General features: G+C 45.4%; 2 protein-coding genes across 7 annotated transcripts; one reads left to right on the forward strand and one right to left on the reverse strand.

Annotated features, from left to right (window-relative positions):
* Positions 1 to 4,459: 4,459 nt before the first annotated feature.
* Positions 4,460 to 6,573, forward strand: LOC116327614 (hereditary hemochromatosis protein homolog; the record flags this gene model as incomplete). Its single annotated transcript, XM_031749243.2, has 1 exon — positions 4,460 to 6,573. A coding segment is annotated over one exon (1,026 nt), but the record flags the coding sequence as incomplete, so codon positions are not given.
* A 177-nt stretch (positions 6,574 to 6,750) lies between these two features.
* Positions 6,751 to 10,109, reverse strand: polr3glb (RNA polymerase III subunit GL b). Of its 6 annotated transcripts, XM_031749208.2 has the most exons (9): positions 9,774 to 10,105; positions 9,503 to 9,666; positions 8,967 to 9,118; positions 8,279 to 8,408; positions 8,098 to 8,187; positions 7,795 to 7,851; positions 7,623 to 7,711; positions 7,342 to 7,461; positions 6,752 to 7,032 (listed from the first exon to the last, which is right to left on the reverse strand). In XM_031749208.2, exons 3-9 carry the CDS (start codon positions 9,069 to 9,071, stop codon positions 6,946 to 6,948), a joined length of 678 nt encoding a protein of 225 aa, XP_031605068.1. In that variant the 5' UTR covers positions 9,072 to 9,118; positions 9,503 to 9,666; positions 9,774 to 10,105; the 3' UTR covers positions 6,752 to 6,945. The 6 variants fall into 6 exon arrangements, with proteins under 6 accessions (XP_039476048.1, XP_031605068.1, XP_031605073.1 ...); XM_039620114.1 differs by lacking the exon at positions 9,503 to 9,666 and having other exon boundaries at positions 6,751 to 7,032; positions 9,774 to 10,107; XM_031749213.2 differs by lacking the exon at positions 9,503 to 9,666 and having other exon boundaries at positions 6,753 to 7,032; positions 9,902 to 10,104.
* Positions 10,110 to 15,119: the final 5,010 nt, after the last annotated feature.

A 15,119-nucleotide genomic window follows, 5' to 3' on the forward strand; every position in this document is an offset into this window, starting at 1 on the left:
TCTGTCCCCGCGGGTTTGAAAGTAATTTTGAGGCTCAAAATGTGGTTTTAGTGTCAGGGTTACAGCTGGGTTAGGCATTCATTTTTGATGGTTAGGGTAAGCAGCTGGGGAAAGCATTATGTGAATGGGATGTCCTCACTAAGATATGAAAACCAGTGTGTGTGTGTGTGTGTGTGTGTGTGTGTCAGCGGTGGTGTGTGATTGGCTGAGGGTCAGCGTGACAGCGTCTGAGTCAGCCACCCACGTTTCCAGCTCTGCTTCCACTTTTAGAGCCTGCAGGCAGAAAGCAGGGCAAAGGTCAGTAGCACAGCCTAATGTCTGAATCCACACGCTGCACCTGCAGCTCCACCCTCACCTTAACGACAAAAGGTCAGCAGGTCGCTAACGAGCCTCTGCTTTATTATGATTGTTATTTATTAATATTTACCTGCACCTTTAGTTAGTGTGACCTGAACCCTTCTGCCTGTTTCATAGCTCACCTGTGTCGGCCTAGATTACCTGTGTCTGCATGAGTCCAGCACTGACACTTTTGGGGCATAAAGTCACAGGCTTAGTTCCTTCTTGTTTCCTTATAATAGCAGATTTAATTCATTTTACAAACTCAGGAAGTCAAATAACAACTTTTTAATAACGTGTTCATGGACCCACTCAGTGAAGCAGCTGCTGGACAAACAGTCCAGGTTCAGCTGGTGATGATTGTGAAGCTGCAGCCGTGTGCAGGAACGCAAATCGTTTTTATTATTTTTTTCTGGTTGGTCACAATTCTCAAATCTGCCCAGAGACAGTGAAAGAAGGATGCTGATTGGCCTAAACTCCTCTGGAACTCAGAGCTCAGAAAATTAAAGTGAAAACTCTCGGAGACACAGACGGATCAAATACGGATCAGGACCAACCGGAATAGATCAGGATCAATCAGCATCATCGACATGTTTGTCCTGCAGCAGATTTTGATGTCTCTGCTGCTCCACCACACCATGGGCTCAGGTAGTGAAAGCTGCTGTGCTCACCTGTCTGACTGTACCTGTGTCCGTCAGTGTCTGATTGGTTATCTGTTCGATTCGACGTCCTGATTAATTAGATCATTCAGAGACTCAAACGTCACATTTTTAAATCGAAGGTAAAAGATAAAAACGTGGTCAGTGATTTCAGCGATAGACCTGTGATGTCAGACTGATTTTACAGGTTCAAGGTTTTTAGTCTCTCTGTACATTTAAAATGTCACTCGGCATCGTGTAAACTGGACTCAAACTTGATTTTAGAAAAGGAAGAAAAAAACAACAAAAAACTAACTTTGACAGCATTTAGTTGAGTTTTTAAAGGATTTTGTAATGTTACGGCTGTGTGGCAGGCAGGAATTGGACCCAAAATGCAGATTCAACGAAGGCGAAAGTGAAAGTCAAAAGCAGCTTTACTGCTGAACAAAAAACCATCCATCCATCCATCCATCCATTCGCTTCCGCTTATCCTTTTCAGGGTCGCGGGGGGCGCTGGAGCCTATCCCAGCTGTCATAGGGCGAGAGGCAGGGTACACCCTGGACAGGTCGCCAGTCTGTCGCAGGGCCAACACACAGGGACAGACAACCATTCACATTCACACCTAGTGACAATTTCGATTATCCAATTAACCTATCCCCACAAGCTGCATGTCTTTGGACAGTGGGAGGAAGCCGGAGTACCCGGAGGGAACCCACGCAAACACGGGGAGAACATGCAAACTCCACACAGAAAGACCCCGGCCTGATGGTGGAATTGAACTCAGGACCTTCTTGCTGTGCGGCAACAGTGCTAACTACCGTGCCACCGTGCTGCCATACAAAAAAACCCCCATACAAAACCTAAACTGGGAATCAGGAAAACTAAGCATACGAGGAGGCACACAGGGAAACACACAGCATGAGGGAGAAACACAGGGCTTAACTACACTGAGGGATGACGAGGGGATGAGAGGAGAACACAGCTGGGCGTAATCTGACATGACAAGACCAGGGGAAGCAAAACTCAATACAATGACATAGGAAACAGACTTTCAAAGTAAAACAGGAAACATAACAGATGGACTTGACGAGGGGATACAGCTGACAGAGAACAAAGGGACCACACCGGCAGAGATGACTGTACACTAAACAGAAGGAGCACAGAACCACAACATAAGAACTAGAACACAAAAAATGCAAAGGAACTGAGGAGCTAGGAATACTAGAGACAGAAATCAAAACCAAGAGACGAGCAAAAAAATCAAAGATAACTAATACAAACAGAAAAAGTCCACAGACTCAGGACCGTGACAGATTTCACACTTCTCCTTCCCCTGGTATTCATCATTTGCCACATAATGAAATGATGTGAAATTTAGCCATCGGTGTGCCTCATTTTGTTTGGTAAGATTGTCTTCATATGGTCAGGGAAGAGACCCAAACGACGACTCAACTCTGGAAAACCCGCCTCGATGAATATGGTATGTGCCTCAATACGAAAAACTGATGGCACCATCATAACAGAGTTGAAGAAGTTCCACTACCTGGGCTCAGCCATCAGCTACAACGGAAATATCACCTCCGATGTCCGAGCACGAATAAATGCAGCCTGTTTAAAATGCCGACAGGTCACTGGTGTCCTTTGTGACCAGATCGACTCAAATGGCTCCACATGTTGGCCTGCATTGACCACACACGAGCAGTTCCTAAACACCATGGAGATGCACATGCGCCGATGGAGCCTGGGAATTACGAGATGGGACCGGGTTATGAACGAGGACATACGGACATAGGTGTAGCCCAAATAAAGGAAAAGATGCTCGAGTCCCGCCTGAGGGGGTATGGTGATTCGAAGCGATGAGAACTCCGTAGCAAAAATGGCTATGAGGAACGACCCAGAAGGCCTCGAGGCAGACCGAAGAAACGGTGGAAGGACAAAATCAAGAAAGACATTAAGACCATCAATGCATCACCTGAGGACGCCTTGGACAGAACCAAATGGAGAAACCGTTGCTGAAGAGCGGACCCTGCACCAGCGGAAACAACGCCAGGATGAAGAAGTAATTCATATGGTCAGTAATGCCACTAAAATCCCATCTCTCTGCAGCTTCTCTCCTCCTGTCATCCCTGAAAAACCCCAAACCTCTCCAATCCCCATAGACACTGTGTCTGCTCCCGGGCCATCAGCAAACCAAAGAAACCATTTAAGCATAAAAATCTACAAAGCAAGAACAATAGACCATCCTCAACTGCACCAAAGATTAAAACTATTAAATGTTCATTATTAATCATTAGTTCTAATTAGTCCCTGTTAAATCATTTAATAATTGATAAAAAAATATTACACTTTCAATTCAGTTCAGATCAATTTTATTTATATAACACCAAATAAGAATTAGAATACTTTATTAATCCCTGAGTAGTCTAAGGAGCTCGGAAAGAAAAGCGTCCAGACTTCTTTAAGTTGCTTGAAGACATTTCATCCGAGAAGCTTCTTCAGTTCTGAGGTCAAATGGTCCCAGATTTAAGCCCTGTGGGGCAGGTCTGCACATGTCTGCCAGCATACAGAGCTGAGCGAGAGGGGTCGTTATTGAGTGTGTATATGGATGATAGCAAACACTGAAACACATTTCCTGCATGCAGAAATGAATTTTCTTTGTTCAAAATAATTTTCTCCTCAAAATGGAAGATTTGCACTTGCAAAATTATTTACCTGAGCTCAGAATAAAAGCACAAAAATAACGCAATTTCCTACCATTTTAGACTGAAGTAGCAGAGGCCAAAACTCTGATAACCATCTTTGAACAGAGGGGTTGGCTAACGACACCAACCGTCTGCCACCTGTCATCCAGTTTCCTAGGCACCTCATCCCGCACTCATACCTCGCATCATATAGAGCAGGGGTGTTGAACTCCAGGCCTTGAGGGCCGGTGTCCTGCAGATTTTAGATCTCACCCTGTGTCAACACACCTGAATCACATGATTAGTTCATTACCAGGCTTCTGGAAAACAAGACATGTTGAGGAGGTCATTTAGGCATTTAAATCAGCTGTGTTGGATCAAGGACACATCTAAACCTGCAGGACACCGGCCCTCGAGGCCTGGAGTTGGACACCTGTGATATTGAGTGAAATAATGGTTTCACCCAAAACCTCTGCTGATAATGACCTACATCCTTTTTTTCTTACAATGGTTCATGTGATGAGGCACATGATGACATACCTGGAACTTTTTACTAGTTGGTTTTAGAACTGATGAAGCTTCTTGGATGAAACGTCTCAAACAAGGCTAACACACCAACACAACAACCACTGTGCTTACACAGGCCACGGAGAGCATCCATTGGTGCAGGACTCTGACCTCAGCCAATGGCATGATAATCGGGTTCAGCAGGAGCCAGTAGAGGGAAGGGTACAGCCCAGAGGTTGGGAGCATGGGGAACATTAGCTGATGTGGACTCTTTACATTCTTTTAAGTAACACTGATGTAAATTTGTTCCATCAGGTACAGGACGACACTCCCTCTGGGCGCTCGGCTCCTACATCCCAGAGTTCACTGTTGTTCTGATGTTGGATGACATCCAGGTGGGATACTATGACTCAAAGGTCAACCAGGTGATGAGGACGAGCACGGCATCTGACCACAAAGCGGAACTCAACCTGGGCCAGGAGCCCGTGAATGTGCTACGAGACATTTACTCCAGCATGAGGAAGAGGCTGAATCTGGTGAAGCATCGCTTTAACCTGACCATCGATGGCGTTCATGTCCAGCAGAGGGTGACGGGCTGCGAGGTGCTGGAGGACGGCCAGCCAGCGCTCATCATGTTCAGAGATGGCTCCAATGGGCAGGACGCCGACAGCCTGCTCTACAACATGACGCACTTCACGTATGCTGTCAGGGAGGGCTGGGAGATCCAGTGGGACGCCCTAAAGAAAACATCCTTCCAGATGCTGTATTCAAACATCTATCTTTCGTTCTGCGTGCGGACGCTCCAACACTTCCTAGAGTGTGAGAAGCACCTTGTGATGCGAAGAGTGAAGCCTCGACTCCGCTTTATCACCAGGCAAGTGGTGAGTGGGGGTCAGGTCACCTGCCTGGCTACAGACTTCTACCCTCGCCACATTAACCTGAGCCTGCTGCGGGACGGCCAGCCCGTGGACGAAGGCTCGGTGCGCGTCGGCTCGGTGCTGCCCAATGGTAACGGCCTTTACCAAGTGAGGAAGATGCTGATGGTCGGCGAAAAGGAGCTGCAGAGGAAACACAACTACACCTGTGAGGCGTTTCACCTGAGCCTGGACAACCGGCTGAGGATAAACTGGAGGGCGGAGTCATCGTACTCTCACAGAGTTCATTCCATCTCGCCTCTGGTCGTCCTGATGCTCGCTGCCGTCCTGCTGCTGCTGCTGGTGCTGAGGAGGAAGAGGAGGAAGGAGAGGTCAGAGGGCGTGGCCACAGAAACACAGGAGCAGGTGGGAGAGAGTGAGCAGTCAGACGACCTCGTGACCTCATGACGTGACTCTGTGTGACATCAGAATCACCTTTATGGGTGTACCTACAGAAGGAACCGAGCTCCAGTTTGTCTCTTTGCTCGTGCTGCAAACAGAACATAGTAACATGTATGAAATATTCACATGTACAAAAATATATTTGCATATAACATATTTCCATCATGAACTCTGTACTAACAGAGCATCTGTGGAGGCGGAGCTCCAGTTTCCAGAATTTCAGGAGTGTGACCATGCCTCCAAACACGCTCCTGATTCTCATCTCTATATGTTCCCCCAGTTCTGCAAGCTGTTCACTCTCGATTACGTGCCCCACCCTCCCTTTTCAATTCTCTAACTTCTTCACTTCTGTTTAGTAGATGAAACAGAAATGTCCGTCTGTTATTTATAATAAAGTCATGATTTTATTTATGTCATATTTATCTGTTGATGGATGCTTTGTATTTCAGACTTTGTATGCTGTGTCCTGAGTCTGTGTGTTTCCTGTTTTATTTTGATACTTCCTGTCCTGTGTGCAGTGTATCTAGTTTTGCTTCCCTCTGTCTCGTTAGGTCTGATGTGTCCCAGCTGTGTTCCCCATCCTCTCGTTGTCCTGCTGTGTTTTCCTCTGTCACGTTATACCCTCGCTGTGCTGTTTCTCCCTTCGTGTTCCTCGCCAAGTTCTAGTTCTCGGTTCCTAGTTTGGTTTATTTCTAGTTCTCATGTTCAGGGTTTTGGTTTGTTTTTGTGAGTTTATTCTTATGGAGAGTCTTCCCAGGAATAAAGCTGCCACTTTAAGTTTTCATTCCGTGTACAAGTCCTGCGTTTGGGTCCCTGCCTGCTGCAGCACACACCACGAACATGTGCAAAGGAAAACAAATTTAAAGATCAGAGCCAGGAGGAATGCTCAGAGGGCAAAGGTCACCAGTTCACAGAAAGAAAGCAGGTGATTGGCCACAGCTGCAGAGGTTTGTATTTCCACGGTGACCCTGTTGTATGCACAACAAAATCATTTGGAGCTACGTCCATGAAAGCTAAACTCCATCTTCATCTGCTGAATCTGAGCCAGGCTGAAACACCTGGTCTGAAGCCTGTGGGAGGTGTACAGCTGGTTCATACGACGCTCTGGGCCTGGGTACTAGATGTTACTAGATGCTGTTGTTGTTGTTGCTGTGTGTTACTAGTTTTTGTTTTACCACAGGCACCAGTGTAAATGATGGTCCTCCTCAGACCAGCTGCTGCTTCCTGTCACGATCAGCTGGTTCCAGGAGGAACGTTCCCTAAAACGCTTACAGAGCGTGTGTGGGACGTGTTGTTGACATGTTTTTATTGACCCAGCAGCAGAAAATAAAACTGATCACATTTTGTACAAAAGTTTAAAAACAATCAGAAAAAGTCTCCTAATCATCATCATCATCGTCATCGGTCTGACTCAACTTCGGTCAGACTGGAGGAACATGTGACAGGAAGTCATGTGTGCTGGTGCTTCAGTAAATAGCCTCGTCCATGTTGTCGTCGCTGTCGCCACCAAAATCCTCGCCGTTATCAAAGTATGACATGATGTAATCCGTCTCCTGCGGTGCCAAGAAAACATCAGTTAGAGCCTCAGAAAATCCACGAGATCAAACCCATATTATTAACAGATTAAACCCAGATTGGTCTCTGATGAGCTGCATTTTAAACCAGTTAATCCCAGTTTAGAGCAGAAGACATCCTGTAGGTGTGATTATAACAGGAAGTCCCAGTGACATGACTGAAGATGAGATTCACTACCTTTAGAGATTATCTGGGATTATCTGGTTACACTCTCGTTAGAGGAGCGAGTTGCTGACGGACGATTGATTTCACTTCCTGTTAGACTAAGCTGATTGATCTGGTCTCACCTCCTCAAACTCCTCCTCGTCGTACTCCTCCTCTCCCTCTGCCTCCTCCTCCTCCTGCTTCTTTTTCGTCTCTCCCTCCTCGTCCTCTGATGTCTCCTGCTCCTCCTTCTTCTCCAGGCTCTGGCACAGTTAAGGTGGACTCGTTAGTTTAAGGTGGAACCAGCAGGAAGCCGAAACTAAACTTGGATCAATAAAACCCAACTCTGTGACACTTTATTAGGAACATCTTCAAGAACAGCTTTAGGAACAGTTACTGACAGCGAGACTAAATCCAGACTCACCTCCAGTTTGAGCAGCACCTCCTCTTTATCCTTCACACCCTTCTTCTTCATCTGAGGAGGAGGAGGAGACTGAACGGCAGCTGATACACCTGAACACACACACAGCACACCAGTAAACACCGAACCATCACCTGGTTACACGGAGTGTAATCAGAGTACAGGGTGTACTGACTGTCTCTGGCAGGTTTCCTGACGTGGACTCTGAGCTCTCTGGGGAATCTCTTCCAGTCTGGAGAACAAGGAGTGGTTAACAGCAGTGTACTGCTACTGTGTACAGTTACTGTGTACTGTTATTGTGCAGTATTACTGTATAGTATGACTGTGTACTGCTACTGCATTCCTGTATTTATATTTATTTTATACCTGAAAATTTTTTATCCTAAATTCTTCTACTGAGCATGTGCAGAAATTCACCTGGTTTCTGATTGGATAAATCAGAAAAAACTTTGAACACTGCTGGCTTTTGATCGGTCACCTGCTGTGGGCGGAGCCTCACCTGGAGCCCAGTCCAGCAGCTTGTCCATCTGCTCGCTCCTGTTGTACTTATCAGAGTAACGCTCCACATCTGGACAGGAAACAGGAAGCACAGGTGAGACTTTCACAATAAAGCTCCAAAACATCAGCTGACGAGCCGAGCGTGACGTGTGACCTCTGACCTCTGTTAGTCACCAGCGGCTGGATGAAGCAGGGGAGACTCCTCATGGCGCCTCTGAAATCCTGCTTCAGGGCCAACAGATACTCCGCCTCCTCCCCACCTGTCAGGGGGAGGGGCTTCTGCTCCATCACCTGGACGACAGCAGGGCATTAACTCCATGTTCCAGCAAGGATTGGTTTCACCACTTTTATGACTTCATTTCAGACTTTTAAATTACAGCCTGTCTGTGTGTATTGATCAGATTATTGATCAATGATGGAAGACAGACCTCTGTCAAACTCCTGAACACATCAATATTTAATAATCTGAGAGGACAGGAAGCTGAGTGTTTGAGATAACATGTGGCTCAGATTGTCGTGTTTGTAACCTTGTAACCAAAATATCTGAAAATGTTGTGCACCTATAGACGAGGATTTGTGTGTTTGTTGTGCCTGCAGGTCTTTGTATCTGCGAACAGCCTTATCAAAACATAAATAAATTGTAACTTGTGTAAATACTTTTTACAAACACACAACTACACCGTCTGAGTTACAAGTGCAAAATATTTACAACCATAGTCTGAGCCAATAATAACACGGCGTTTTATTATCAGCAGGTAGGCGGGAACCGTGTCACTGAGTGACATCATTAGGTCACACCTAGTCTGACGCTTCCCCCACACCTCTGAGTGGTGCAGGTGAGTCTCTTACAGGAAACACAGGTGTGGGCTGCTGCACCGATGGAGGTGGAGCATCTCCTTTGACTGTTTCCATAGTGAAACTCAGTGTCCTCTGGCCCCGCCCATGCGCCGCCATCGCTGATGGATGGGTCACACAGATCCTCTCAGCAGTTAGAGCGGAACCTGGATCAGAACCAACGGAACACAATTAGAATTCTGCCCCTCTCCAAAACGCGAGGCTGAAGTGGAGGCGGGTCTAACAGTGTGTGTGTGTGTGTGTGTATGCGTGTGGGGGGGGGGGACGTCTGCAAACAAACGTCTTTATCAAAACAGACACGTGACAGAACGGTCCTCTGCTTCATCGATGAGAGGACACACCTGCCTCAGGATCACACCTGAGAGGAACAAACTCCGCCTGCTGGCTCAGGTGTTCCAGTCTACCTGGACATCGTGCTCATTTAGCTCCTCTGCATGTTGCACATGTTTGTCTGCAGACCAACAGCAGAACTGACCCAAAGATTAAAGACAGTACCACCCGACCTGTACCTGTCCTCTGCCTGCACTTACCTGTTCACACGTCAGCTGGTGATCAATGATCAGGACTGTCTTTAACTCGATGCTCAGGTCAGGTTAACGTGTTTAGTCTGTCACATGTATCGGGGTGAGACGATACATGACTGATGATTTGCATGACTCAAGTAAACCCGACTAGCCGGATTAAAAAGGAAAACCTGTTTGAATGAAAACAGATAAACAGCACATTATGTGCATGTCATGTCTTTCTGTGTGTATGGAGACAGAGAGCGAGGCCACACACGGTAACGGGGACAGTCCCCACCTGAACACCTCCACACCTGGACACCTGGTGAGGCGGACCTCCAGCAGCGGGTTGTAGCTCTGTTAGCCGCTGTTAGCATGTGTTAGCAGTGTTAGCTGTTAGCAGCGGTGTTAGCGGAGCTCCCTAACCGTCAGTGCGCCTCTCTCTGCGGCCTCAGTCCGTCCTGTCGCGCCTTCTGACTCCGCTCTCTCTCATCTCCTCTTCGGGTCTCTGTCGGAGCAGCAGTCCCGTTTCAAGGGGCTAAAACATCTGTTCACATCTGTTTACGTGCTGCTCCGCGCCATCGCAGCTTCTTCTTCTTCTGCGGTGTGCTGCAGCTGCGGTCCGCCATCGCCACCTGCAGGTCAGAAGTGTTTCCGACGGTTTATCTCAGGGGTCTCAAACTCCCTGCCCAGGGGGTTCTTCCGGCCTGTGTCACCTCTACTTCCGGACCATAGAATAATGTAAAACATAAAATGCTGTTTGGTCCTGGAAGTTCCTTTTTTGTTAGGAGGATTTGTTTGTTGTGAGACAAGACCGAGGAAAAAGGATTTGTACTCACTTTTGCAGTTTTTATTATTATGCAATGTTTGAAATTAAACCCATAATGCCTACCTATCATGATCAATACGTGCCATAATTTCAAAATGGACAAAACTCTTTTTTTTGTTTAAAATTAACATTGTTGTTAACAAAAAGTTGCCATAAATGCACAATATATCAGATGCGATAAAAAATATATCGTAAAAATATATCATACACAACATGATGCAGCAGGAAAAAAAATTGGATAAGGGTTGATAACCATCTCAATTCCATCAGAATTTTCTGGTTATTTTTTGATGAGCTGGGTCTTACAGGGTTAAAACCAAACACTTTGTACTCTTTGAACATTAAGGTGGCCCTCCAGTGCCAGCCCGCTCTTTCAAGTTTGAGACCCCTGGTTTATTTTCTTCTTCTTCTTTTTCTTTGGTGGCTGACACCAACAGTCAGGTGTATTAGCACCGCCCACTGAGCTGGGTGAAGGTTTGAGAATCAGCAGCACAGACGTGATATTGCCACAATAACAGTGTAACACTCACCTGTAGATGGCATCCATCCCACTTTGGATGGAGCAGCTCTCATTTCTAGAAATATGGACAAATTTATTAAACCCCCCAAAATATGACTATCCAGAGTTGGGACCAGGAAGCAGAGTTGCAGTCTTACACGCCTCTCTGCAGCTTCTCTCCTCCTGCTACCCCCAAAAACCCATCTCCATTGAGACTGTGTCAGCTCCCAAACAGACAAAAACAAACTAAAACCAGCAATAAACAACTTAAACATAAAAAATCACAAAGAAAGAACAATACAGTATCCACATCTGAACCAAAGAGTAAAACAGTGAAATGTGGATTATTAAATATTAGGTCTCTCTCCTCCAAGTCTCTGTTAGTACATGACTTAATAATTGATCAACAAATCGATTTACTCTGCCTTACAGAAACCTGGTTGCAGCAGGATGAGTATGTTAGTTTAAATGAATCAACACCCCGAGTCATTCTAACTACCAGAAACCTCGAAGCACAGGCCGAGGGGCGGTGTGGCAGCAATTTTTCACACCAGCCTATTAATTAACCAAAGACCCAGACAGACTTTTAATTCATTTGAAAGCCTGATGCTTAGCCTCGTCCACCCCAGCTGTAAAACTCAGAAACCAGTCTTACTTGTTATCATCTATCGTCCACCTGGGCCTTACACAGAGTTTCTCTCTGATTTCTCAGACTTTTTATCTGATTTAGTGCTCAGCTCAGATAAAATAATTATTGTGGGTGATTTTAACATCCATGTAGATGCTAAAATGACAGCCTCAACATCGCATTTAATCTGTTATTAGACTTAATTGGCTTCTCTCAAAATGTAAAAGAACCCACCCACCACTTTAATCACACTCTAGATCTTGTTTTAACATATGGCATAGAAACTGAACATTTAACAGTGTTTCCTGAAAACCCTCTGCTGTCTGATCATTTCCTGATAACATTCACATTTACAATAATTGATTACACAGCAGTGGAGAGTAGACTTTATCACAGTAGATGTCTTTCTGAAAGTGCTGTAACTCAGTTTAAGAATATAATCCACCCACTGTTATCATCTTCAATGCCCTGTACCAACATAGAGCAGAGCAGCTATCTGAACGCTACTCCAACAGAGGTCGATTATCTTGTTAATAATTTTACCTCCTCACTACGTGCGACTCTGGATACTGTAGCTCCTGTGAAAACTAAGGCCTCAAATCAGAAGTACCTGACTCCGTGGTATAATTCTCAAACACGTAGCCTAAAGCAGATAACTCGTAAGCTGGAGAGGAAATGGCGTGTCACAAATTTAGAGGATCATCATTTAGCCTGGAGAAATAGTTTGCTGCTTTATAAGAAAGCCCTCCATAAAGCCAGAACATCTTACTATTCGTCACTGATTGAAGAAAATAAGAACAACCCCAGGTTTCTCTTCAGCACTGTAGCCAGGCTGACAAACAGTCAGAGCTCTACTGAGCCAACAATCCCTTTAACGTTAACTAGTAATGACTTCATGAACTTCTTCACAAATAAAATTTTTATCATTAGAGAAAAAATTACCAATAATCATCCCACAGATGTAATATTATCTACAGCTACTTTTAGTACCATCGATGTTAAGTTAGACTCTTTTTCTCCAATTGATCTTTCTGAGTTAACTTCAATAATTACTTCCTCCAAACCATCAACGTGTCTTTTAGACCCCATTCCTACAAAACTGCTCAAAGAAGTCCTGACATTAATTAATGCTTCAATCTTAAATATGATCAACCTATCTCTAATAATCGGCTATGTACCACAGGCCTTCAAGGTGGCTGTAGTTAAACCTTTACTTAAAAAGCATCTCTAGACCCAGCTGTCTTAGCTAATTATAGGCCAATCTCCAACCTTCCTTTCATATCAAACATCCTTGAAAGAGTAGTTGTCAAACAGCTAACTATCTATCTAATAGACTCCAATTTGTACATGTAAATGGAGAGTCCTCTTCACACACTAAGGTCAATTATGGAGTTCCACAGGGTTCAGTGCTAGGACCAATTCTGTTTACATTATACATGCTTCCCTTAGGCAGCATCATTAGAAGACATAGCATAAACTTTCACTGCTATGCAGATGACACCCAGCTCTATCTATCCATGAAGCCAGGTAACACACACCAATTAGTTAAACTGCAGGAATGTCTTAAAGACATAAAGACCTGGATGGCCGCTAACTTTCTGCTTCTTAATTCAGATAAAACTGAGGTTATTGTACTCGGCCCTGAGAATCTTAGAAATATGGTATCTAAGCAGATTCTTACTCTGGATGGCATTACCTTGGCCTCCAGTAATGCTATGAGGAACCTTGGAGTCATTTTTGACCAGGACATGTCCTTCAATGCACATATTAAACAAATATGTAAGACTGCTTTCTTCCATTTGTGCAACATCTCTAAAGTTAGAAATATCCTGTCTCAGAGTGATGCTGAAAAACTAGTTCATGCATTTATTACTTCCAGGCTGGACTACTGTAATTCTTTATTATCAGGATGTCCTAAAACTCCCTGAAAAAGCCTTCAGTTAATCCAAAATGCTGCAGCAAGAGTCCTGACAGGGACTAGAAAGAGAGAGCAGATTTCTCCTGTTTTGGCTTCCCTTCATTGGCTTCCTGTTAAATGCAGAATTGAATTCAAAATCCTGCTCCTCACATACAAGGTCTTAAATAATCAGGCCCCATCTTATCTTAATGACCTTGTAGTACCATATCACCCCATTAGAGCACTTCGCTCTCACACTGCAGGCCTACTTGCTGTTCCTAGAGTATTTAAAAGTAGAATGGGAGGCAGAGCCTTCAGTTTTCAGGCCCCTCTTCTGTGGAACCAGCTTCCAGTTTGGATTCAGGAGACAGACACTATCTCTACTTTCAAGATTAGGCTTCAAACTTTCCTTTTTGCTAAAGCATATAGTTAGGGCTGGACCAGGTGACCCTGAATCCTCCCTTAGTTATGCTGCAATAGACGTAGGCTGCCGGGGGTTAATAGACCTCTCTGCATTGAATCATATCTGTTATTAATCTCTGTCTCTCTTCCACAGCATGTCTTTATCCTGTCTTCCTTCTCTCACCCCAACCGGTCGCAGCAGATGGCCCCGCCCCTCCCTGAGCCTGGTTCTGGCGGAGGTTTCTTCCTGTTAAAAGGGAGTTTTTCCTTCCCACTGTCGCCAAAGTGCTTGCTCATAGGGGGTCATATGATTGTTGGGTTTTTCTCTGTATCTATTATTGTACGATCTACTGTGCAATGTAAAGTGCCTTGAGGCGACTGTTGTTGTGATTTGGCGCTATATAAATAAAATTGAATTGAATAGATTGATCAGCTCACCTGTGGGATTAAAGCTGGAAGCTCTCGGATGTGTCCGTCTTCACTGAGACACCTGCCAGGCTGCCCGGGATCTGCTCTCCTATTGGCTGCGTGTCTAACCCTGTGATTACTTCCTCCTTTCTGTTTCCTCCAGCTGCTTTTCTTTGCCCCACTTTCTCTTGTTATTACATGAGTGTCTGACCTTTGACCCTGTGTTCCAGTTTCTGTTTAAATTTCAGTTCTCTGAATTCTTACACTCGCTGACTCCCCCACCTCCACCTGTACTCTGTCCTGTTAAAGTACTCGTTTGGACCGAGTGAGACCACATCAGGATGTTTGAGCTGAAGGACATAGGTGTTTAGACTGAACCAAAGAACACCTGTAATTGTGATATCATCGCTACCGCTGTCAGTGCCGCCCTATCAGCTGCTGTCTTCAAACACGCAGCGTCTGCACCTCAGCAGCAGGTACAGGTGAGGACCTGCCTGCAGCACACCTGCACGCCCGAGTCAATTCAGACTTTTACTATAATAAAGCCAGCAGAACCCCTTCCTTCATTTCCTTGGTCTGGTTTCCTGATTTCAATCCTCTCCCTTACTCCCCTCCTCCCACCTCCTCTCTCCTCCCTGCCCACCCCCCGTTGTAGGCTCCTCCCCCTCAGCCCCTGAGTGCAGGCTCAGTTTGAAGTCAGACTTGAAGAGTTCAGCAGCGCCTGTGAGGTGCACGGGTTTCAGATTCAGAAGAAGAAGGTGCAGAGGAAGAAAAGCAGCGCTGAGACCTGCGTGCGTCTGATGTTCTGGATTTAACCTAAAGCATGAAGAAGACGTGGAGCTGGACACTGCTGCTGCTGCTGGAGGGACTCTGCTGCTCAGGTCAGACTCACACTCACACTGACTAAACTAGTTAGATCACAGTATGGCGTGTAATGAGGCAGAGCTCATTCAGAAAACCACAAATTAAAGATCTGAAAAA

Source organism: Oreochromis aureus, linkage group 11, assembly GCF_013358895.1.
Source record: "Oreochromis aureus strain Israel breed Guangdong linkage group 11, ZZ_aureus, whole genome shotgun sequence".
Taxonomy (NCBI): Eukaryota; Metazoa; Chordata; class Actinopteri; order Cichliformes; family Cichlidae; genus Oreochromis; species Oreochromis aureus.